The sequence below is a fragment of the Pseudorca crassidens genome, chromosome 17 (assembly GCF_039906515.1).
Source record: "Pseudorca crassidens isolate mPseCra1 chromosome 17, mPseCra1.hap1, whole genome shotgun sequence".
Lineage (NCBI taxonomy): Eukaryota > Metazoa > Chordata > Mammalia > Artiodactyla > Delphinidae > Pseudorca > Pseudorca crassidens.
Genome location: NC_090312.1, coordinates 15708335 through 15733494, shown reverse-complemented (window position 1 = coordinate 15733494; position 25160 = coordinate 15708335). Strand labels below are relative to the sequence as shown.

Sequence of the window (25160 nt, the reverse complement as noted above, 5' to 3'; positions counted from 1 at the left end):
CCGCCCCCTCGCCGCCGGCGTCCGGTTTCCCGGCATACCCCGCGGCCGCTGAAGGTGAAGTGGTAGTCATGGCGCTCTCGGTGCCGGCTGCCTACCTGACCCACCAGCAGAAGGTGCTGCGGCTTTATAAGCGGGCGCTGCGCCACCTGGAGTCGTGGTGCATCCACAGGTGGGCGAGGGGGACCCAGGGCGCGGGGAGGTGACCCCGGGGACCGCCACAGAGGCTGAGAGGCTCTGGGGACCGAACGGCTCAAGGACTTCTGGGACGGGGTGGGAAGGCGGCCCCTTGCCCCGTGGAGCCCTCCCCTAGACCCGGGTTCGAATGCAGGTTTCGTCGCCCACATCTGGGACACTTTGAAGACTTGTTTATCTGTCCCGGGCCTCAGTTTTCTAATCAGGAAAACGGACGCGGGACCCAGCGCAGAGGGTTGCATGACGATTAACAGAAAGGAAGTGCCAAACATGGAAATGGTCATGCCTCCAGCGCTCACTAAATAATAGCTTCCTTCGTGACTTTCTCGTTCCTGGTACTGGCAGTAATCATAAATGCGTTATTTTCTTTAGTTCTCACAACTCTGGGTGTTAGGGATTATTTAGCCTTATTTTATAGATGAGAAAATAAGAGGCTAAAATAAGAGGCAAGAGACTGACTTGCTCAAGGCCCAGCAGCTGGTTAAGTGGCCGAGCCAGGATTACAACTCAGGTGTCTTAACTCCAAAACATCATCATCACCCCTCCCATCAGCTTTTCTCTTTTTAGCTTCATGCAGTCCTTTTCATTAGCGTCACATCCCACCGAATTCTTTACCTCCCACATAATTCTCTACTTCTTTCCTCCCTCTGTCCATCTGGGACTAGTCTTAGAACACAGTCTTAAAACATATAGGTTTTCGTGATCTAGATGCAATGCATGGTGGGGTGACAACCCAAGATGTATGAATGCCAGGCCTCCGTGCCCTTAGCAGAATCCTCAAACCTAGTGTCAGGAGAAGGGCTTCTGAGAAAAACCTCTAAACAATGGGAAACTGAGTACATCTGGAAGAGTTGTGGAGAGGATCCTGGAAGCCCAGATTGTATATTTGGGATTATTGTAAAGTCATTGACCTACTTCTCTTTGCTAGGCAGGAAGATGGCCAGGTTCAAGGCTGTAGGGTTAGTTACTTCCCTAATTCTTTTATTCATCTGAAAATTTGCAATTCAGGTTCTGTGGTGGTTGACAAAAGTTAATGAGGCTTCTTTCTCAGCTGTAGCAATTTATGGATTAATGAGGAAGATGGACATATAAACAAACAGATAACATACAGAATTATCTTTCATAAAGATGAAGGAAGTCAAGCCATCAGGCATTCAGGTATTGTTGAACTACATCTGAGAATATTAATATTGGAGGAAAGGATAAAAGTAGTTACTGTGATAACACTGACTCGTCATTTCTTTAAATCTCACTGACATCTTTTCTCAGTACTTGCCTGATTTTTTTCCTTCCATTTGCCCTCATAGTGCTATTTGTTCTGTGTGGGTCCATCCTAGGCCCTTGGTCATTGCTGTGTATACTTTGGGCAGCCTCATCTAACGCTGGGACTTGAGTTACCACCTATGCTCACTTGTCTGTAGAGCTGTATTTCCAGCTGTTTGCTAGATTACCTACAGTTCTCTAAAACTGAACGTATTTTTCTTTTCACTACCTCATTTTGATTCTCTTCCCAAATTCCCTGCCTCAGCCAATGGCATTACTAGTAATACAGTCACTCAGCTTTAAGTCTTAGCATTATTTTCAAGTACTCCCTACTTACCCCTCTGCCAACAACATACATACTTGTATGCCGTTGGACACTGATTTTTGTAAATTCTCTCCCCAGTGTAATAATGTTCGTAGCTTACGTTGGGCACCAAGGATGTACCAAGCACTGTCTGAAGTGTGCTGATATGTTTTAGCTTATCCAATCTTTAGGACAACCCTAAGATATAGATACTGTTATTAACTCTTTTATGGAGGAGGAACCCATGGCCTAAAGACTTTAAATAATTTACCCTAGGTTACACAGCTAGGAGCTGCAGAGCTGAAACAGTCTTAAGCTATCTGACTCCATAGCCTACTCTTGTAACTTTGTAGTCTAAATGTTTTTCTCTTGTCACCATCCATCACTGTTGCCTGCTTCAAGCCCTTGTCATCTGTGGCCTGGATTATCAAAGCCCCATTACTACTGAGCCATAAAAAAGAATGAAATAATGCCACTTGCAGCAACATGGATGGACCTAGAGATTATATATTAAGTGAAGTAAGTCAAACGGAAAGATAAATATCACTTATATGTGGAATCTAAAATAAGGTACAAATGAACTTAATTACAAAACAGAAACAGACTCACAGACAAAGAAAAATTTATGGTTACCAAAGGGGAAATTGGGGGGAGGGATTAATTAGGAGTTTGGGATTAGCAGATACAGACTACTGTATATAAACTAAACAACAGGGTCCTACTGTATAGCACAGGGAACAATTATTTAATATCTTGTGATAAACTATAATGAAAAAGTATATATATCTATGTATAACGGAATCACTTTGCTGTACACCAGAAACTAACACAACATTGTAAATCAACTACAATAAAAAATAAAAAAAAATTTTAAAGCCCCGTAAATGATCTCTGCCCATGGTTTCTTCTAGAACCTGACCGAAACTTGCCTAAGGTCAGGCAGCTAGTGTCAGTCAGAATTGAAACCCAGGTCTGTCTGATTTGAGCAACACTCTTTGCACCATGTATCAGTAATACGTGCCTTCTACATCTTTGTGTCTCCAGAATTTAGCACAGTGCCTAGCACAAGGTAGGAGGAAATGCAGTAAGTTGTCATTGAATGAATGTTGAATGAGCCTACAGAGGCGATAGAGGAGACAAGGGAAAGGGGTTAGGTTGTATTTATCAGTAATACAGTAGCTTTTTGTTGCTGGTGTTTGGGGTCTGTCAGGGAAGCCGTCGTAATGATGTGGCTGCTCCATTGACAGGGTCCAGGGAGGGGCTGGGAAGTCACGCTACTCACCTGAAAGGTGTTAGTGGAAGTACTGCCTCTTGTCAGACAGTAATACTGCCTAATTGAGTAGATACCATTTCTAATCTCCAAAATCATTTTGGTTTAAGGGACAAGTACCGGTACTTTGCTTGTTTGATGAGAGCTCGGTTTGATGAACATAAGGATGAAAAGGACATGGTGAAGGCCACCCAGCTGCTGAGGGAGGCAGAGGAAGAGTTCTGGCACTGTCAGCATCCTCAGCCATACATCTTCCCTGAGTCTCCTGGGGGTACCTCCTATGAGAGATACGAGTGTTACAAGGTAGGTGAGGACCACAGGTGTCTCAAATCCCGAACCTCAGCCTTGGAAACCACTTGCCCTTTTAGGGGCAGCTAGGACATTTCTTTCCTGACAGTTAGTGTCAGTTTTCTCTCTCCCAGATGCCATCACGACTTTTCTTTCCCAATTCAGTGCCAAGGTCTTGCAGTAAACTTTCCGGCAAAGCAAAGTGCTAAAGGAATTGGTAAATAACTCATTTTTGGACCTTAAAGTTAACCAATTTCAATTGGTGCTTAGTATTCTAAATGATATTTCCAAATAACATACAGCCACGTTGGATCTTTAGAGAACTCAGGTAGGGGAGGAATGATGCCAGTTCTCTTTGGACTGACCTTGCTGTTTTTCATCCCTAGGCTGTTTCACTCTAAGGCATTCTCCTTTGTCTCGGTCCTCTGCTGTTTTGCTTAGTGTCAGAAACAGTCTGATACTTGGAATGGTTATAAAAATGCACCTTGATTTTTGTCTTCTGTCTCTTGAGCAGGCCCTACCCTTGACATGTAAATGTGTCCTGTGGAATGACGCCGTGATTTCCTCTCCTGACAGGTTCCCGAGTGGTGCTTAGATAACTGGCATCCTTCCGAGAAGGCAATGTATCCTGATTACTTTGCCAAGAGAGAGCAGTGGAAGAAACTGCGGAGAGAAAGCTGGGAGCGAGAGGTGCGTCTTGCCTGTGTTTTACCATGTAGTTTGGCCCACATGGTCAACACCTGGAAGGAGCTGAGGTTTGGTTCCCCACGTGCAGAGGTCCAGATTCCAGCTCCGACAGTTACTCTGGCCCCTTGCCTCTCAGATGTACTTTCTCTTTCAAGTGTGTTAAATGTAACATTTACAGCCATCTTAGAAATAGGTTAAAATGTGTTCCCTGGTCTTCTGGCTTTTCTGTTCTCTGATTTTGCTTCTTCCCTCCTTCCCCTCCATAGTCCTCTGCCTGACCTTGCTCTGCCCTACAGTCCCTTAACCTTCTCCACCAGCACCTTGGGTATTTTTCCACTCATGATGTCTGATTTATATTTTAAAAAAGTCAGTCTTGCTGTAGTGTGAAAAATATATTGGAGAGGGCAAGTGGAGAATTGGCGAGACCAGTTTGGGGTTATTGCAGTAGATTAGTCCAAGGATTATGGCAACTAGCACTAGGGTGGATGCAGTGGATATGGAAGGAAGTAAATTCAGGATATTGTCTGCAGGGATGTGAAGAGGGATTGGATGGGGGGTGGGGGTGGTGGGTAGTGAAGGACAGGGAAGAATCAAGAATGATTTCCAGGTTTTAAACTTCAACATCTGGAGGATGGTTGTGGTGTTTATTGAGATAAGGAAGAGGGGAAAAAACAGATATCAAAGGGACAATCAAGTGTTCAGTTTTAAATGTTAAATTTACGAATGTTAAATTTGAGAATCCTGTGAGACATCAGGTGCAGGTGTCAGAGGGTGACTTTGGATGTACGAATCTGGAACTCAACTCAAAGGAGAGATTTGAGCTCAAAATAGAAATGTGGGAGTTATCAGTTGTTTTAAAAGCCACAGAATGAGGGTCTCTTCTGGGTGCCCTCTCCCCCATAAAGGAAGTGGAGGGAAAGCCACAGAAATGTTTGAGATCCTTAGATCCAAGAGAAAGTGTTTCAGGAATGGCCGGGGGATTTCCCTGTCAGCCCAGTGGTTAAGACTCTGCACTTCCACTGCATGGGACATGGGTTCGATCCCTGGTGGGGGAACTAAGATCCCACATGCTGTGCCACATGGCCAAAAAAAAATAAACAAGAATGGCTGGGGCCAAGTCATCTTTGATTTGATGGAATAGAGTGAGTACTAGAAATAACATCCAAAGGTTTTGGCTACAGGAAGGGCATTAGTGGCCTTGATTAGAGCCATTTCTATCACACGAAGACTGATCAGAAGGTGAGGAAGAGTAAACAGGAGGGAGTGATGACTCTTGAGAAGATTTCCTGAGGAGAACGAAGAAATGGGGCAGTAACTGGAGGCTGGGGGATTACTTTCTTTTAAGATAAATGATGCATATATGCTGATTAGATCTGGGGTGAGGGAGAAATTGGTAGTGCTGAAGAGAGGAAAGTTTTTGAGAAGAGGGGTGGGATCCCAAGCATGTGTGGGGGCCTTTGGAAGGAGAAGGGATTCTTCCTCCATTCTAATTGGACAAAAGATGTGTATAAATACATTTGGGTTAGAAGTTTTGATGATGGGGAAATGACAGACTTCGATGTGATGGCTTCTCTTTTTTAAGTGAAGTCAGGAAAAGCCAGGAAGTGGGCAAAGCATGTTTGGAGAATGTGGAAAAGGTGTGATAATTGTGGGCAGAGGATGAGCTTGCTGGAGAATAGTAGTAAGATTGCCATGTGGTGGTGAAGGCCCACGTGAAGTTGGGAATAATTAACATGTTGTGACACCAGTTTGTTCCAGTATTTTTTTTTCTTTTTAGCAATACTGAGCTGTATGGTTGCAGGTTTGAAGGTAGACGGTGTGGTTGTCCACTGTCAAGAGTGACGAGGAACTTATTTGAGAGGGAGTGATTGTCGTGATGGAATCTAGCTGGATAAAGGAGGGAAGTAGACAGAGAGGCTGCTGCAGAAAGAAGGGCAAGTTGGGTGTGAGGACCTGTGAACTGGCAGCATCTGTGAGTTTCAAGAACTATTTTCAAGGGGGCATTTAAGCAAATGAGCTGGAAGGGGACACTGGTTGGATAGTGGGTTACTTAAATTCATGATTTTGTGACCAAGGAGGGCAGTGTTTTCTAAGAAGTATGTCAGCATTTGGGAACTCAAGGCATATTGATTCATGGAGAGCAGCAGATTCATCCTGCAGGTGGTCACTGTGATAACCACTTCTCCCCAAAACATTCCTCCTTTACCAGTTCCGTCTCTTTGACATTATTAAACAGCACATGTGCTTGAGGCTCAGATTAGCCACAATCCAGAGTTGGTTTTTTTGGAGGAAGCTTCAAAAAATCATGGATCTGGAAAGTGGGTGTCTTAGGTCTCCTCCTCTATTAGGACAGTGATGGTCTTGGAGATCGCTGGAAAAGGGGTAGCTGGGCAGTGGGGGCAGAACTGAGCACACTTGTACCTGTGATTTCATGTTATTTCTTGTCCTCATTGCTATTTGGGGGGCTTTTAAATTAACATCCCTAATGTATTCAAATTGAAGCTTCTTAATAGTGCTTTTGGAGACCTCTTAGCTGAGACACAAAAATAAACATTTTTGGGGGGAAGAGGTGGGGGAACCATAACAAGGGGGAATTGGAATGGTAATTGTCAGGGTTTTGCTTAATGAGTAAGAGGTGGGGTAGGAGGGTTTGTTCTCAGCATTGCTGTTTTAAGAATGGGAAAACATTTAAGGAGAGCAGCTTTTGTGTCCGAGTTAAAATGTGGGCATAAAGATAATGCAGTTATAGAGTCCCTCCCATCAAGCCTCTTAAGATAGCCTCATCCACCGGAGGGCAGAGAGTAGAAGCAAGAAGAACTACAATCCTGCAGCCTGTGGAACAAAAACCACATTTACAGAAAGATGACAAGATGAAAAGGCAGAGGGCTGTGTACCAGATGAAGGAACAAGATAAAACCCCAGAAAAACAACTAAATGAAGTGGAGATAGGCAACCTTCCAGAAAAAGAATTCAGAATAATGATAGTGAAGATGATCCAGGACCTTGGAAAAACAATGGAGGCAAAGATCGAGAAGATGCAAGAAGTGTTTAACAATGACCTAGAAGAATTAAAGAACAAACAGAGATGAACAATACAATAACTGAAATGAAAACTACACTAGAAGGAATCAATAGCAGAATAATGGAGGCAGAAGAACGGATAAGGGACCTGGAAGACAAAATGGTGGGATTCAGTGCTGTGGAACAGAAGAAAGAAAGAAAGAATGAAAAGAAATGAAGACAGCCTAAGAGACCTCTGGGACAACATTAAATGCAACAACATTCGCATTATAGGGGTCCCAGAAGGAGAAGAGAGAGAGAAGGGACCAGAGAAAATATTTGAAGAGATTATAGTCGAAAACTTCCATACATGGAAAAGGAAATAGCCACCCAAGTCCAGGAAGTACAGCGAGTCCCATACAGGATAAACCCAAGGAGAAACACGCCAAGACACATAGTAATCAAATTGGCAAAAATTAAAGACAAAGAAAAATTATTGAAAGCAGCAAGGGAAAAACGAAAAATAACATACAAGGGAACTCCCATAAGGTTAACAGCTGATTTCTCAGCAGAAACTCTACAAGCCAGAAGGGAGTGGCATGATATACTTAAAGTGATGAAAGGGAAGCACCTACAACCAAGATTACTCTGCCCGGCAAGGCTCTCATTCAGATTCGAAGGAGAAATCAAAAGCTTTACAGACAAGCAAAAGCTAAGAGAATTCAGCACCACCAAACCAGCTCTACAACAAATGCTAAAGGAACTTCTGTTAAGTGGGAAACACAAGAGAAGAAAAGGATCTACAAAAACAAACCCCAAACAATTAAGAAAATGGTCATAGGAACATACATATTGATAATTACCTTAAATGTGAATGGATTAAATGCTCCAACCAAAAGACACAGGCTTGCTGAATGGATACAAAAACAAGACCCACATATATGCTGTCTACAAGAGATCCACTTCAGACCTAGGAACACATACAGACTGAAAGTGAAGGGATGGGAAAAGATATTCCATGCAAATGGAAATCAAAAGCTGGAGTAGCAATACTCATATCAGATAAAATAGACTTTAAAATAAAGAATGTTACAAGAGACAAGGACACTACATTAAAAAAAAAAGATAATGCAGGTATATACAAACAACACTTTTCAGTAGTGAGGATCAGGGTGTGTCATGTGACACAGTAGAAACAATGCCGACACTTCCCTGTAGCAGAGAGATTGGACAGTCAGTTCAACTCCTTTTCTAATTGTTCCTTCCTTACCCCCCCTTCTAGGTTAAGCAGCTGCAGGAGGAAACCCCGCTTGGTGGTCCCAGAACTGAAGCTTTGCCCCCAGCCCGAAAGGAAGGTGATTTGCCCCCACTGTGGTGGCATGTTGTGACCAGGCCCCGGGAGCAGCCCATGTAGAGAAAGAGAGGAAGATGCCTCACCAGTCACGCTCGCAAGTGAAATAAGTTACAGGACATACACTTGCCCTAATAAAATAACTCCATATGGTTATGACTGACGTGTTCTTCTGAAGAGTAACATGATGCCAGGTGACTGGGCCACTGTCGTTTTCTTAGCAGTTGTGCATATAAAGAAAAGTACCTGAAACGTAGTCAGATGTATTCTGTTCTTCCCCATTAAGTCATATTGATAACACATGCAATCGAGGGAAAACTGCAGCAGAACCAGATACAAGGTTTACTCTGAAGATTTAGTTGAACAAACTTGAGTTGAAGGCTTAAACTAGCTATGGTGACTGGAGGGCATAAGAAGCCAAGAAGAGGCACGCCAGTACTGAGGACATAAGATACCTTTTCTGTTTTCTAGATCCCACTAATGGAATTTTAGCTCTGATTAAAGGACTACTCTAAGCAGCACGCATTCAGCAAATAAGCATGGAGTTCACGGGGTTCTCAGGAGTGGAGTTTGATGGCATCCAATGTAGATGACACTTTGGTGACACTTATTTTGGAGGCAGTTTTCCAGCTTTGCTCCCTCTACCGTAGCTTGGATTGTCTGCAGACACAAAGGTAAGGGTAGCAGAACTCCAAATGTTTGAAGTTTCTTTTTTTAAGGGTAAAGCCATTTTTAAAGCTCAACCAAGCCCAGCTAGTTTTAGTTCTTGGTAACTCACTGTTTAGGCAACTAGTGTTCTTAAAATGCACAAAAATGATGTTGTCATCTTTCTAACTAAGCTCAATCTGAGTCTCAGTCCATTTTCTAACACTTCACTAAGACCTCCACCTGAATTTTAATAAGACTTGAAATGCAGGGCTTTTTTTTTTCTAGTGGTTCTTTATTTATAATGTAGGCTGAAGCAACTGATACAAGGTAAAAGGGAGACACGTTACACAATTGTTATTTATACAAGTTTAGAACAAAAAACTGCACAGGGAGAGGTCAACTCTCAGTACAAACTAGCAACTAAACCACAGTAATTTACCTTTAGAAATGATTTCTTTATTTTTAGCTGTGACACTGCTTTTACAATATGCAAAAACACAAACAGAACTACCCAAGGCGTTTTGTCACATTCTTTCTACATTGAATTTGGCAACATTTTATATTAAATTTATTCAGATTATACTAACGTTTAAAAACTAAACAAGTGAAAAGCTGTACCAAGGTACAGTTACATCCATTTATTTGAAAGGTTTAAAATACCACTTTTATCTATCGTAATTACCTTGCAGTGATTTCTGCTTTTGCAAAAACCATCTCAAGCATCATATGCACAATGCATCAGCTACTTTTAGTCATCAAGATTGGTGGGCTAAACCACAGGCACTACTGTTGCTTATATTCTGTAAGTGGAGCTTGTTTTTCAAAGAAAAAAAGCTTAAACAATTTCTAATAATCATGCCTTTGCTTGAAAGCCGTAACATAAAATGTTTTTGAGCAATCACAGCAGTGTTAAATGTTAATATAGAGAACACTGACTATACAGGTACGTTTTTTTCACATCCAGTGCAGTTATGTATTAAAGCAGAAGATTATGTAATTGAAGATTGGAGCCAACAGAGATCTGCAGGACCCACCAGGCTCCTATTCCTTGAGAGGTTCGGTCCCAAACGAGCACTTTCAACTGACCCGAAGGGGCTGGCTTTTTTAAACACCATTGCATTCCTCAAACGTGGTCCCTTTAAATCTGCACATCTCTGCTGGCTTTAGGGGATGGGCATTGTAACAAATTTAACTTTCACTTAGAAAAGACAGAAATCCATTCCAAAAAACACTGCCTAGAATACAAAAAAAAAGGGACAGTATGGTGGTCAGATTCCCAGTGACAGAAATAAATCCTCCTCTCTCCGATGTTTAGTGTGAAGCCAATTAACTGCCATTATTTAAAAGAAGATAAGAAAAACAAGCCTCCAGACTGGTAAACACATTGGCAAGTTGCCAGACTCCAAGCTGGTTACCCTTGTTAAATCCGCTCCAGTTTTTCCAAAATATTTGGGCTTTTCAACGCACCCAGCCTGCTAGGCACAGTTAAGTAAAAGGCATTTGCTATATCTAAGAATTCCCTGCTATCAATCATTTTTAAATGTTTTCACATTTTTAAAACTGCCTTACCCTTCTGGATGTGTTTGGATTCAGTGAAAGTGGGTATAACTAACAGACAGGTAACTGAAGTGGGGGGTTCTATGTCTACCCGGTGGCGGCAGCATGCACGGGACTGGAGGTGGGTGCTGTGTGCAGTCAGGAGCGATCGTGGGAGAAAGGAAGTCCTTAAACACCCTGCAGAAACAAACACTGCAACCCAGTGTGGCTTATTCGGATGCATTTACCATGAAGCTACTAGAAATTCAACCTACGAGGCTACTGTTAAATGTAACAGGATCGGCTGTGTTGACAGTGTGCCCCTCCCGCGACCCTCCCCCCAGTCCCAACACAGCCTCTACCATTTCCAGAGTTCCCTCACTCCTAATGTTGCGCATCAGCTGACTCCCGCTTTCCTCATTCCGAATGTAGTATACTTGAATAAGGATTTTTACCCCTTACCCATTTTGTTTGTACATTACACTAACTTGAATTTGTGTCTAAGCCAGACTACTACAATGCATCTACAAAAGCTTGCAGGAAAGAAAAGAAAAGAAAAAAAAGCTAAGTATAGTTATCCCTTTTTCTGAAATTACTACTTCGTGGTTCCCCTGCCCGACCTCCCCCCCTTATTATGCATTTAAAATTTTACAAAGACTTGTAAAAAATGGAATTTGGCACCTTCAGAAAAATCAAAAGGGAAACTTAAGATTAAAATGTGCAGAAAGAAAACTCAATATTTACAAATTAAAAGATCAAGGTTATGTCAGTTACATATGTTGCTTTTAATTCTTATCTAAAGGTGTCGAGTACTTTCAAAAGAGCTGTGTTCTCAGTTGCCTACAAAATCTTTTGTTTGATTACAGATTGGAATGGATCAAGACAAACTAGGTCTATTAATTAGACAGTTCGTTCCCCACTGGCAGCATTTCTTGTGAGCCTAAGAGAGCCTAAGTGAAGCGCGGGGCTGAGCGGTCGTTTGTCGTGGTCTTCTTCAGTTTCACGCCCCTGCGGATGGCGTTCAGCATGTCTTCTCCTTGCGGGGCATCCCTTGGGCTCAGGTCTGCAGGGTCACTCTCTGGAATCTGGCCTGGGGAGGCAGTGGCACTTGGGGGATCCCTTTCCTGGTCTTCGGCCTCGCTTTCTGGAATTGCTTGTCTGTGCTCCTCGGGGATGCTCGGCTTCGGGCCTGGAAGAGGAGGGTTGACGGAGGCTTGGCCGCTCCACATTGAGGAGGGCATGCTGGTGCCACCCTGGGGGCCCTCACCCACGGACGGCGACTCGGGGCTGTGCTCACCCCGCTCCTCGGGCCCATCTGGAGGGGCTGACAACACCCCAGGGAGGTCTGGGACGGTAGGGGTCTTGACAGGGATCACAGGTGTTTTGATGGGGATGGGACCAGCTCCTATGGTCCCCCGGCGGACAGAAGGCTTGGTAGAAGGGGTCCGTCGGATGGTTGCAACCCCTGGGGTGACCATAGCAGGTCCGAGGGTGGTGGGGAGGCCAGCAGTTGAGGCTGGGCGCTTCGCTTGGAACATCCGTCGGTAGGACTGGCTGATGTCGCTGTTTCTCGGAATGGTGGAGGATTTGTCGAACTCCTGCTGATCTGCCTCCTGGTCACCACTTACAGAGAAATAATCGTAATCTGAAACTGATCATAGGATCCGATTAGAAATCGCCGAGGCAGTGGCTGTGCTCTTTGATTCTTTTGTGTTGGGCGGACAAAGGGCCCCAGAGGCCAGGTACTTCACCCGCAATCTCATCCCAAGCCTTCCGGGGTTTCCGGGCCAGGCTTAGCAGCCGTCACCATCTAAGAACTCCCTGACAGGGACCGTCGTTTCGTTCACCAAGGGAACGCTCAGCACCAAGAGCAGCGCTGGACACAGCAGGCCCGCACTCAAACACCGCTGAGCGGTGAAGAATGCAGAACTGCCAGGCCGCAGCGAGGCTACCTCTGAGCACCTCTGGGAGGAATAAAGGGGGTGGCAAGAGGAAATAACCTCTACAAGCCCTCCAGCCCGGAATTTGACTTGAGAGACAAGCCCCACACGGACCATCACAGACCTCACTACCTCCCTCATGATCAACTCGTTAGGCGAGGGCTAGAAAAGCAATGGAGCTACTGGTAACGAGTCTCCGAAAACAAGGCAGAGACAGGTTCCATCGGTGAGGGGTGCTCACTTTCTCTCCAAAAATGGGGTCACGTGGGAGGGGGAAGCATACAGACTGAACATCATAGAGCTCGTTTCTGAAGAGCAGCGCTCTGACGTTCGGGTAAGTTCTGTGTGGTGGGGTGAAGCTGTGTGCTGTATGAGGGGGTGGTCAGCAGCATCCCTGGCCATCTACCAGATGCCAGCAGCACGCCCTCCAGTTGTGACCATTAAAAATGTCTCTAGCCGTTGCCAAATGTCCCCTGGGCAGCAAAGTGGCCCTCCACCGAGACCCACTGTCCTAGAGACTTGGACTGAAGGACTGCTGACAGGCTTGGTCAGCTCTCATAGATCTTTCCTAGCGGCTGGCCTGCCATCTTGCTGGCTTGTGTGTGTGTGTGCTGGGGAGGGCGGCGAGGGAGGCAAGTTCATAGAGAATTTGGCTGGAGTTTGGGCTTCAGACTCTGACAGACCTTCGACTCAAATTCCAGCTCTGCTGCTTATTGTGTGAACTTGGGCCTCAGTCTCCATGTATGTAAAATGGGGATAAACAGACTTGTGACATAAACGATTGTGAAGAATTAATGGGAAAATAAAGGAAGTGCTTGGTACAAAGTGCCAAACACAAATGATGTTATCATTAACAGCATCTGTCTGCCTTCAAATTGGGACATCCCTGTAACCCTGATGGTGAGAAACCAAGTTGTGAAATCTGACCACTTTGCTGCATGGCAGTGACCCGACAACTACAGACGAGCCCTCCAGAGCATTCCAAGATGCTCTACTGTGGCTGGACGGACTCTCGCACGTCTGCCTCCTCCCAGCGGGGAGGGCCCCCTTCCTCACCTGGCACTGCTCAGGAAGCCCGGCTGGAAAGCTCAGGCTCTCCTACCTTGGGAGGGGATGGTGTCCTCAGAGCAGCAGGGGGTGGTGGTCTGGGTGCTGTAGCCGCTGGAGCACTGAAGCGAGTCCCGGCTGCTCCTCTGGGTGTCAAGCTGGAGGCCCCGAGATAGGGCCAGGGCCAGTTCCTCACAAGCCTCCATCTCCTCTCCAGGCTGCAGGTGGGAGGAGAGAGACAGATGAGCCACCGGGGCCGCGAGTTCCCTGTCTGATACCCCCAGAGCCTTTCTGCACTCCTCGTCCAGTGGGGGCCTCAACAGGACTCCTATTCTGCTCCCGTGACCACCACTGTCTGTGGGCCCAGGGGGCCGCCAACTTGCTTGGACCCTACCCAGGCTCTAGAAAGTTCTAGAGTCTAATTCCCATACAAGACCTTCCCTGGGGGCCTTCTAAACGCTGTAACAGGGAGTAGGGGAAAGGGGCTCAGATCCCTCCAGTTGCTGGCCAGCACGTGGCCCCCGCCAGGTCTCGAGGGGCCCAGCCAGCTGTAGAGAACAAGAGCGTCACCCTGGCGGCGGCCGACACGGTCATGCTCCGCGGCCTCTGAGCCTCCTCGGCAGCGGTGGGCGTGCCTCCCGCTGCGACGGGGCCTCCACCGCTGGGATCTGGCTCTCGCTTGTCTTTGCGGCGCTGAAGGGTGTTCACCAGAGGCTGATCGTAAGGTCCTGGCTTGGCCCAGTCCTAAGTGGAACAAGTGTGGTCAGGTGCCAGGGCCTCTGCCTCCACCGGGAGGCCACAGAAGCCTCCAGACAGCTGCCCGCCCACAGAAGGTAGCTGGTCCCCTCGGGGGAAGCTCAGGCTGGGACAGGCCAGCAGCCCCTCCTCTGCCCTCACCCGGCACTAGAAGAAGGGAGCAGAAAATCCTCTGGGGGTCCCTTGGGTACCTGCCCTTTCCTCACATCCGCCCAAAGACTGAAAACCCGCAACAAGGGGGCAGGTAGCCTGAGGGACACTCTTAGTTACAGCCATCAAACAACTGACCAACTGCCTATGGTGTCTGAAGGCACCGGCCAGTGGAGAGCACATCCCCAGGGACCAGGCCCTCCCTTCCCATGTCTGGGCCCCCCCCCCGCTGGGGCCTAGCAGCTCAAATGACCTCACTCGCCTGGAGTGGCCACCAGGGGGCGCTAAAGGTACTTCAGCCACTCTCCCTGAGGCTGAACCTCACTTCTGGGAAACTGCCCCAAAGGGCGCTTCAGGATGTACTCTCTGAGGTCCTCACAGAGGAAGGGAAGGCCCCTGGGCCAGAAGAAAGATTCTGAGGGGTCCGCACCACTTGTGAGGGAGGCAGTCAAGGCCTGCTCGAGATGGCGGGCCGCCTAGGGGCCTACTATTCAAGTTAGGGACCTCCTCTCCAAATAAAGGTAGAACATCCTCCTGGCATCAATCAGACTTGCTAGGAAATAATATAAAAACTTTTCGTTTTTATATTAAAGCAAACATGTTTTAAGACTAAAAATAAAGTCTGCAGGTACTTTTAAGATAAAACATAATAAGCCAAACCGTATTTTGGGGCATGGTTCTGTTACCATGGCCCAGTAAGGGTTTAAGGGAACAGTCTGGGGAACATGGCCGAGGAGGAGAGTCCCTCCCTGGTAACAGTGACACCCTCAGGAAACCCCCAGGAGGGCAGAACTTGGACTTACAACTTGGGAGCGACTTCCCTGCAATGCCGCATCTGGGTCTACTGGGGTCTAACAGGGGTTAACTGGTGTCTCCTAAAGGGAGCTCCTCCAATCTCAGCTCCGTGTGGACATACCCGTCTCAGCGCTGCCTGCTGCTTTCCGGTTCTCCCCAGTGGGAATTTACTTAGGGAGGAGGTGTTATGGGGAAGAAGGCAGAGTGTGAGAGGAAAGGGGTGGGGTGGGGTGGGGTGGGGTGAGAATCGTGGGGCAGCAGGGGGGTGAGCACAGAGGCAATGAGGGACGGGGGAGAGGGCGAGAGGAGGGCGGAGAGACACAAACCTTCCAGCTAGGGATCTGAGATGACGGGAACATGCCGGGCCCAATGGTGTAATAATGAGCGTAGTCTGGAAGGTGGACAGAGGTGGCCCGAGGGAGCAGGCGGGAGGCGGGCAGGCAATGAGGGAAAAGGCTCGCCCCTACGGGCCCCACGTGGGGCTCGCTTGATAAACTATAGTGAGAAAACCCGTTAGACAACTGGAAACAAACAAAAAAAGGGAGGAAAAAAGGAAAAAAAAATTAATATAAGAGGATGAGTGTGGAGATACAAGATGGCATTGACATTCAAGGGATGGGGGAGATCTGAATATCTGCAAATAAAACAAACATCAGGGCTCTGCCACTCATGGATGGTCCAGGATGCGAGAGAAAAGCGCTAGTTAGCTACGGTGCAAACAATGCCTGCATATTTGACACCAAGTATTCAGTTGGGGAAATATTTTATCTACATTTTAGAATAGTTTGGAAATGATCCGTGTCCCTAATGTGTGGTGCTCTCAATGGTTTTCGATTATTTCACTAATAATTTCACAGTGACGGTGATTCGCTCATCTCATTGTGCAAATTTTAAAATTCAAAAGCGTCAACTGAAAGCTGTTCATTCCAGGTTTCCAAAATCATCACTGTTCAGGAGATTCCAAATCAGGGTGAAGGGTGGGGTGATGGCAACTAAAAGGCAGGAAAGCACACAGCCTCTGACGCAGTGAAGTGTCACATCCAAGGGCACGGTGAAGAGGAGGCCATGGTGGGTGGGGTGCAGGGGAGGGGAAGGGGGGAAGACGGATGGCCATCCATGTCCTGGGAAGAAGCCTTCACACCTCCGAGTTCCCCATACCCCTTTCTCTCCCTCTGGACGACCGCAGGGTCATTGCTCAGGGCCAGGCACCCATTCTGGAAAAAGCCCTCAGTCCTGTCCCTCCCTCTGGCCCCAAGAGGGGCCACGCTTGGTGGAGATTTTGAGTTTCCAGGTTCCTGCGGCTGTGCGGGGAGCAGCTGGCAGGGGATGGGGGAGAGGCTGGGACCCCAGCCGGTCACCTTCTCTGTGGACGCCCAGGCGCCCATGGTGGAGCCTGAGCTGACTGAGGTAGGCGAGCTGCACTCGCTCACGGACTGGCAGGTTTCCGAGGCTTCAGAGGAGGCCGAGCTGGACGAGTTCTGCAGCCGGGGAGGGGCCACACACCACCGAAAAAGGACGGTCATAAAAAATAAAAAGATGGGGGGGGGGCAGGAGGGGAGAAGGGCACGCACGGAGAGACAGACATGCATACAGAAGAGGGAAGGATGAGAGAAGCAGAGGGTTAGGGTTACTTTTTCCCCCAAAGCTGCACCAACACAGAGGCCTCCAAGCCCTGGAAAGGAAGCAGGAGACCCAGCGAGCCCCAGACCTGCCGGACTGCAAGGCCCCCAGAACCCCACCATCTGTGTGTGTGCCTGGTTCAGGGGAGTGTGGTCAAGGCGCTGGACTCCCTGTGTTCTCTAGGGCCTTTCTTCCTGTGCCATAGGCCCAGGGCCCAAGGGATGCCATGACTTTTACATCTCTCAGGTGTCCAGGCGTTATTGCAAGAGGACTGACCCCCAACTTGGGTTTTTGCTCCATGTCTGCCTAGAATGGCCCTAATTCCTGGACTCACTTCCTTCATCCCATGCAACCTCTGGATGTGGGTGGCTTCCAGCTATGAAGCTGCATCTTCACAAGACATGATTTTAGGTCTCTCTGCCTGGGGAGTGATTCTGAGGTTTGAGGCAGTGAATCCCAGTGGTTAGGGCAATGTTTCCAGTGGCCGCATAGGGAGAAATGAAGCACCCTGGCGACCTCTGGGACATCACGGAAAGGAGGTCTGGCTTGCGAAAACATCTCTTCAGCCTGATTTTATTAACCATCCAGTCCCTGCCAGTCTCCTGGTGTCGGCCAGGGAAACCGCTCCCAGCTCCTAACCTTCAGCAGAGGCAGAGACTGCCTGTTAGCTCACCACTACATCGTGACATTCTGGTCCTGTCCTGGCATGTGGCAGGTGTTTAAAAGTGCTGAATGGATGAGTGACAATGACCATATCTCTTCCATGTAACTGGGTCCCCCAGGATAGTGCTTTGGGCCCACCCAGGTATCTGCTTTAAGTTTTCTTCACTGTTAACTGCAATCTCATCCCATTTGTATAAGGAAGTCTGCGTCTTCTCTACTATTTCCCTGGAAGTGTCCCTGTATTCACTGGCAAGGAAGCCAGATCCGTGTTTCTGTCCACCCCTTTCACCCGCCAAAGAAATGTTCCTACAAAAGGACAGATCCTTAGCCTCCCATCCTGCAAGAGCAAGGAACTGAAAAGGCATTCCACAATGCATGCAGCTCCGAGGAGCCCAAGCAAGGCCAGGCCCCGTGGTGGAGGTTCTGGCCACTTCCCCAGCTCGGTGTCTGGTTAGCCATCCAGGATCTGAAGTCTGAAGGTTCAGATTGAAGCCTTTTTTCTGCCACTTCCCAGTCAAGGAACCATGGACTTAATCTCTCTAAACCTCAAATTTTTTTTTCATCTTTAGAATAGGGATTAATAATATCTATCAGATGAAGATTAAATGAGATACGGTGTGTGTACACCTCTGTATATAGTGCTTAATCAACTATAAACAAAAATCAGTTATCACTGTAATTTACCAGGACTATTTATTTTGGTTCCTGTAACTCAAATGTGTTCAATTTGAAAAAAGAACCAGTAAATCACCCCAGGACTGCAGGTTCGTATTTTCTTTTGACTTCTACTCATTTTTTTCCTGAAGAACTCCTTGCCTTGATGGAGTGAACGGTTCTAGGCAGGAGCCTAGCTGCACACGTGGTCCATGACTCCTGGGCACACATGGCATAATTTGAAAAGAGCAGAGTGGAGGAAAACGGGAGAATTCTGAACACATCCTGCCACGTGGCATCCACTTGCATCCGTGTACCTGAGGGATCGCCCCCTTTCAGACGTTTGCTTCCTTCCTCCCACCCAAATTAAGGTAACACTACTTCCTCCAGGAGACTGTACCTACCCTCTGGCCTGTGTGATGTGTACAATTTCCTTAAATTTCCCCTCTGCCTTAGAAGCAGCTGTAATGGCTTTTTTAAAAAATAGAATTCTCAATTAAATTTTGCAGTATCCCTGAGTTTATTAAAACTACCCTGGAGTTGCTAGTCAAGCATAGCTTGGGTACCGGCTTTCAGATTTCAGTAAATCCCAACAAGCTGCCTTCTGCTTCCCTCGACATTACTGGAGACAGAAAGCCCGCTTCATTCAGCCTGATCCACACACGCACAGCAAGGCTGGAACACACAGCTTCTTTTTTTTAGAAAGCAGTGTCAGTGCACAATACTTTGTTAATGTGTCAGTTGTTAAAAACACACACAGAATGACGCTGCACATTAGAAAAGCCTTTGAGGAACCGCAAATCCCTGCTCCCCCTCTGACCACTCTCACTCTCCGCTTGCAAGACATGCAGGTGCTGTTTAGCGCCACACATAGTGGGGACGGACAGGGGACAGGTGGTGACCCCTCAGAGACTGAGCCAAAGCACCCCAAGCACATCAGGACTTAAAGCTGCAGCTCTGGCTCCAAGCGTTTCCATTCGAAATTGAGTGTCGACCCCAGGAAGACAGAGAGAGGCCACAGTCCCTGGGGACGGCTGTAAAATGCCAAAAGGAGCACCGGGCTGAGCAGCTCTGGGTTCACCGATGTCAGCCATGTCAGGCGAGTGACCTAGGCTCCCCAAACACCTCAGATGCTTCTTCTACGTAGAGTGCTCCCCAGAACACTCTGCCAGGGGCACCTTATGGCCAGGGCGGTGCAGAAAGGGTGCTGGACCAGTTGCCAGAAACCCTGGTTCCACATCCTCAACCTGCAGGTCACATAACTGTGCGACTCGGGCAAATTGCGTTACATCTCTGAGCCTCCATTTCCACACAAAACAGGGGTAACAACACTCTGCGTGGCTGTTGGCAGGACTACACAGTTAACACAGGCAGAAGCTCCTAGGATGGTGCCTGGCACACAGGAGATATCTGGTGACTGTCAGGCAAACTGGATACCTGGATGAACAAGACAAGCACGTGACCTCCTGAATCCCAAGGAGCTTGAACCAAAGGCTGTGGTCAGCCTCAAAATGTCCACGACGGGCTCGGAGCCACCATGCTCCCCAGCGGATGGCGCTGAGAGGCACCCTGGAGGTTCACGTTTCCCAGTGTCTACAGGTCAGGTCGTGCTGCTTATTAATCTAGAGGCCAACCCACTGGCACAAAAAGAGGACAGAGGGGAGCAGGTGAAGGGTGTTCCGATGCCCAGCTCCTGCCTTCTGCTCTGGCTGGACCCACTGGGCTGGGCGCCTAGCGCCATCTAACCCAGCTGTGGTCAGAGACTCAACACCTCCCCTGCTCCCAGGAGCAAGGTGCCAACAGCACTACCTGCATGGGCTCTGAAGATGCTTTCTCATTCTCAACACAAATTAATAAAACGAAGCTGAGAGTGCCAGGGCAGGTCTCCAAGGCACTGTTCAGTGACAGAAGCTCCACCCCCATTGGCAAATGCCCATTAATTACTACATCACGCTAAGCCGGGCACTTACAGGGACACCAGGGAGTGGCCAAACCTCTTTGAGTCTGTGTACATGTGAAAACTCCCCAAATCAATGCAGTGACTCAACCATCACCAGCATAATGATCGTAAGCTTCAACCCCCCACTTACGGTATCTCTCCCTTTAGGAGAGTAGCTCCTCTAGAGATGAGAAATTAAACCAGAGGTTTCCCGTCAGAAGACAGGGGTCTGTCCAAGCCCAGGTCCCTCTCTGGTTCCAGCCACTGAGGGTGGTCCAGACCCCAGGTGCTGCGGCTGCTCCAGGAGCCAAGGACCCTTACCTGGTTGGGGGCCTCCGGCGGCATGGGGGATGGCGACTTGGACTGGAAGGCGTCCTGGGAGATGAACCCTGAGTCATGGGAGGACACGCTGGACAGCCTCACAGGCGCCTGCTGGGCCAGGCTGGAGCCGCGGTAGCGGTAGTGGGAGCTGGGCGAGTGCGAGTGGGAGCCGTGGGAACCGCTGGACCGCGAGTCGCTGCTGTTGACACTGTTCAGGCTACTGCGGGGGCAGCGGGGGAAGGGGGACAGACGACACGGGACGACAGGGGAGAACATCATGCAATCAGCCCCCGGCCCCAAGAAGCAGTGCAAACGGCGAGCCATGTTTTCTAAACACCCAATCATTAAGCTAGTAAACAAAAGTGTTTTCCTGTGAGCAAGGGGTGGGGGGGACACCAGCCACAGAGACTCAGTTCTCCGATGGCACGAGGCGTCCTTAGGATGGAGGCCCGTGATTCTAAAGCTCTGCTCTGTCACCTGCCACCAAAGCCAGGGGACCCGATGTCCGCGGCACGAAAAGGGCTCATCTCATCTGCTCGCAACCACTGTGACCCTGAAGCCAAAACCGCTAAGGCTTCAGCATGACCCGGTTGGAACACCCAAGCGTCTCCTTTCGATGGACCATCTGGGTCCAGGAAACCAAAGTCAACCCGGCCAACCATCGCTCGGCACCCAGACTCCTCAAGGAGTCCCCCGTACAGAGTATCAGCAAATCGACTCTCTTTGTGTCCATGTGTTTTACATTTTATTTACAAAGTTGGTGCTTTAATGAATGGCTTGACCCTGAACACAGGTGTTTCTCTGTTAAAATACCTGTGGGCCCGGCAAACAGAACACCAGGCAAGAGGCAGGCAGCTTTCAGGGACTAAAGGTCATCAATCTAAGCTGTTTGCTTCCAGGATGCAACAGTAAACAGGATTTCAGAAAGTGACACATGCCCTCTGGTGTTCTGTCTGCGTTCCATTTCCAGTCGTAAGAGACAGGTCCTACACTCTGTCTAATCACTCAGATTACGAAACCCAGAAAACTGGACAAAGTCTTGTGGTCCAAACAAGCAGAGATGACATACAAGAGCAGCTGGAGAAGCATCAGAAGGCGTGAAATAAACAACCTAGCCTGGGATTAGGATGTTTGTGGTTTCTGCTCCTAAACCCGCAAGAGATTCTTGTCAAATTTTGCAAACTCGGACAGCTAATAAGGTAGTCTAGGGCTGCGTGACTGTTCTATACCAGAATTACTTGTTCCAACAGATATAGGGCAGTGTGCTGGAGGGAAATCACTGGGGACATTTGCCAGGGGTAATTATCATGATTTTTTGCTTTTCCCCCTGTCAGCCAGAGGAGGGCACTTGGACACTGACAACAAAGCTCATTGCAATTCCACTGCAGCAAGCTCAGAACTGGTGGTGTCCACGTGACATGATTTTCTATTGAAACTAAAACTGTAGAAAGAAAAGATACTTATGCAGCTTTGTTTTACACTAATCGAGATAGAGTTTTCTTGGTTACCAAACAAAACACGTCCTCAGTAAAAAACGTAAGTAGATGTGTCATACACACGAACACACACGCAGTGCACAAAGGATGACAAGAAACCAACCTCTTCAGGTTGCTGAACGTCAGGATGAGCATCTTAAGTCTGAACTTCCTGCTCCGTGTACACTGCACAAGCTCAAATATGAAATGAAACACACGCACACATGTGCAGAGAGAGATTACCAGACACAGATTCGGCAGATCTATCCTGCTCTTTGCTCTCAACGCTAATTCACAGGAAGTGGGAATTCGTTTGGCTTTGAAAAGTCAAAGAAAAAGATGAGCAGGTGAAGTGTACCAAGAAAGGAATGATGCACGAGGATGTTTCCACCCTCACGGGAAGAGAATAAACTTGGCGGTCAGCAAGCCAAGAATGGTGCTCAACAGAAAACTGCCAGGAAACGGCGTTGCCAATGGCAGAACTATTCCAATGGATTCTCACTGTGAGTCACTAGGTAACGCTAGTGCTTCACAGAGCAGTGATGGGAGTGGTGGGAGTGGTTAACAGATCAAGAATTCTATTTACTTTATGAAGCCCTGAGACCAAAACTGGGGGGCAAATGAGGGCATGAGCCACTGTTACTGCCTTCACTTGTTCTGGCGACAGCAAGATGAGTCTGCACAAGAATCAACCTCTGTTTGCCCTTTTTTTAGCCCATGTGCTTCTTACTCTGCTAAACAGGAAGATCCAATGCGAATTCGTAAGATGGGAAAATCCGTACAACTACACTGAGTGAGAAAGCTGTGGCCACTGGTCTAAGACCTGATGGGATTTTCCTTATGACCCGAAACTAATCCAGAGACTGAAGAGTGAGACCAAAATCATGATGGGATCCTTTCACCTGATCACCATTTCCTGTTTCAAATGAGCCATTTTAGAGCTCAAGACTGACTCTAATGCTCACATTAGCATAAAGAAAAATGCTGTGTCCCTAAAGCAGTGGCCCAGCCCGGCCTCACTTACCTGCAGACACTTGATTTGCGGGACATGGTGGTGCTGGGGGAAGAGGGTGGAGTCTGGTACGACCAACTGTAATCAGAACCTTTCAAGTCCAAAATCACCTAAGGGGACAGAGCCAGGAGGGTAAGCAAGGTGTTGAGAAGCGAAACATTATCTGTCCAATCTTAACAGCCATCATAACGTCGAAATTCTGCCATCATAGAGGAGTGGGGATCAAAGAAAAACATGTTGTTAAGATTTTTTTTTTTAATTAAAGAATCATAGTACCAATCCATCAACATCACAATCCTTTTTCTGAGACAAGCAAAAATATAATTAATGCGAAGATGGGAGGAAAACCACGACATATCCGTCAAAAAAGAAAGAGAAAGATTTACAGTTAGTTACATTAACAATTTATAAGAGCCACTTACACCCAAGGTTAGAATTTGTAGGGTTTTTGCTTATACCACCACATAGACAATAATGGTTTCAGGATGTGTTGATCTTATTACATCTTAGCTACCTGATAGTCAGTGGTCACTTGTGCCCTGTTTGACCCTTAAAACCTGACAGAATCAAGAGAAACCAATTCTTTCACAATTACTTCTACATCTGTCTCCCTCACTTGACAAAGAGCTGTTTGAGTATAAGGTCTACCTTCCATTCATACAGTAGGTGCTCAACAAATGTCTACTTACTGAGTGAATGCCTGCAGGCTATAGTCTGATAAACACAATTTCATAGGATGGAAAATATAAGCTCCCAAATTTGTCTCCCTAGTTGGCTCCCAAGGCAGTGATAAGAATTTTATACAAAAGGCAAAGGCCAGCACATGATTTATCACCTGTTCACCCAAATATGTCTCTTCCCACTGGATACAGTGTTAATGTCACATGAACCAAATAAATCAACATTTAAAAAGTCACCTTTTTCATAAGATAAGAGAAATCCTCATGCACTACATACTTAGAATGGGAGAAATTCAGTAAGAATGATTCACAATGATGACCAAGATACACCACTGTCATGTCCCTAGCAGAGCTTATTTCTAGAGGGTCAGTGAACACATGGTTAAGAGCATGGGTTCTGGAAATTGACAGCTTGGTTTAAGTCCCAGTTTTACCAGTAACTACCTGATTAAGTGACTTTATCTCTCAGTGCCTCAAGGTCCTCCTCTGTAAAATGGGGATAATAGTAGAGGAAGTCTATGTAAAGAGCTTAGAGCAGAGCCTGGTACACAGTAGGTGCTGTAAAATGACTAAGGAAGATGATTACTATGCTTCACAGTGTAAAACATGAATGTTATTTAAAATTAGATATTGCTGCAAGGAACCCTCAGGGCCTTGAACCTTTGTCTCTTCGGCTTTCTCTCCCACGCTTACCCCTTGACTCCTACCTGTTCACTTGAAGAGGGCAGCTTGTGAGGGTCCATGGTCAGGCTTTTCAGATCTTCTGATATGGTCTGCAGGTGAGTTATTTCCCCTAGCATTGAGATTTCTTCTTCCTGAAAGTAATTCACAACCTGTTATGAGTGACTCACTTTATCATCTTGATCCAACTGTTTTTATTAGGGACACTATCTAACACTTTCAGCTTTTCAGAAAAGGCGTGCAGGGACTGATGCATCTTTGCCGAAGCTATTACCAGCCCTTTTGTCGAGGAAGTGGAGAGGAAAACGAAATCAGCCACAATCATGGAGAGACCTGTGCACCTGGGACAGGGGTGAACGAGCCACAGCCAACACGTGGGCCTTCCTCGAAGTGTCTGGGGGCTGGCGGGCCTGCTAGGGTGGTCCGCCTGTGTGTCCTCACGGGATCCTGCAGCACAGCCCCTCTGCAGGCCACGACCCGCCCTCCCCACCCCCGAAGTCACTCGGCTTCAGTGGACGGCAACTATTTGGAGATACTTTGGTCCAGATCTGATAGCCCTTTGTGACAGCACATGTGTGTTCACTGGAGGTTAACTTCCCCCTTCTTTCTTGGTTTTTTCCACCAACGTAATCAATGGCAAGTGAGGCAGGAACGGGGGACTATGGAAGAAACAGCCATTCACGTTACCAGTGCACCAAGCTGCAGCTGTGGGACCAGGGAAGCACGAGTCAGGGAAAAGTCTACGCTCAGGGGAAGAACTCGGATTTGGGCAGAGGGAGTTGGGGCACCTCTACCAGCTTCAAGAACACCTACAGCGTAAGTTTTCAAGGCATGCAGCCAATTTACTTAAAAAATAAGTCTGCGTTGATTCACTGCGGCTTTTCCCAT

General features: G+C 47.5%; 2 protein-coding genes across 13 annotated transcripts in view; one reads left to right on the top strand and one right to left on the bottom strand.

Annotated features, from left to right (window-relative positions):
• Positions 1 to 10: 10 nt before the first annotated feature.
• On the top strand, positions 11 to 8511 carry NDUFB9 (NADH:ubiquinone oxidoreductase subunit B9). Its single transcript, XM_067711322.1, has 4 exons — positions 11 to 169; positions 3140 to 3332; positions 3894 to 4007; positions 8287 to 8511. The coding sequence occupies exons 1-4, from the start codon at positions 69 to 71 to the stop codon at positions 8416 to 8418; spliced, it is 540 nt and encodes a 179-aa protein (XP_067567423.1). The 5' UTR covers positions 11 to 68; the 3' UTR covers positions 8419 to 8511.
• A 926-nt stretch (positions 8512 to 9437) lies between these two features.
• The window catches only part of MTSS1 (MTSS I-BAR domain containing 1), a 164579-nt gene continuing 148856 nt past the window's right edge, over positions 9438 to 25160 (bottom strand). For 2 of the 12 annotated variants that reach the window (XM_067711308.1, XM_067711310.1), the window contains 7 exons: positions 24299 to 24406; positions 22924 to 23021; positions 20425 to 20641; positions 16586 to 16705; positions 14097 to 14270; positions 13582 to 13744; positions 9438 to 12190 (listed from right to left, as the gene is read on the bottom strand). In XM_067711308.1, coding sequence (XP_067567409.1) covers positions 11490 to 12190; positions 13582 to 13744; positions 14097 to 14270; positions 16586 to 16705; positions 20425 to 20641; positions 22924 to 23021; positions 24299 to 24406 — 1581 coding nt within the window. In that variant the 3' untranslated portion in view covers positions 9438 to 11489. Of the gene's footprint in view, positions 12191 to 13581; positions 13745 to 14096; positions 14271 to 15553; positions 15749 to 16585; positions 16706 to 20424; positions 20645 to 22923; positions 23022 to 24298; positions 24407 to 25160 lie in introns of all 12 variants that reach the window. The other 10 variants (XM_067711307.1, XM_067711309.1, XM_067711304.1 and 7 more) reach the window with 7 other exon arrangements.

Excerpts from the sequence above, each read along its gene's own strand:
- NDUFB9 (XM_067711322.1), top strand. The coding sequence starts at position 69 with ATGGCGCTCTCGGTGCCGGCTGCCTACCTGACCCACCAGCAGAAGGTG. Across the intron at positions 170-3,139 it reads GAGTCGTGGTGCATCCACAG|GGACAAGTACCGGTACTTTG; the intron begins GTGGGCGAGGGG and ends TTTTGGTTTAAG. Across the intron at positions 3,333-3,893 it reads AGAGATACGAGTGTTACAAG|GTTCCCGAGTGGTGCTTAGA; the intron begins GTAGGTGAGGAC and ends CTCTCCTGACAG.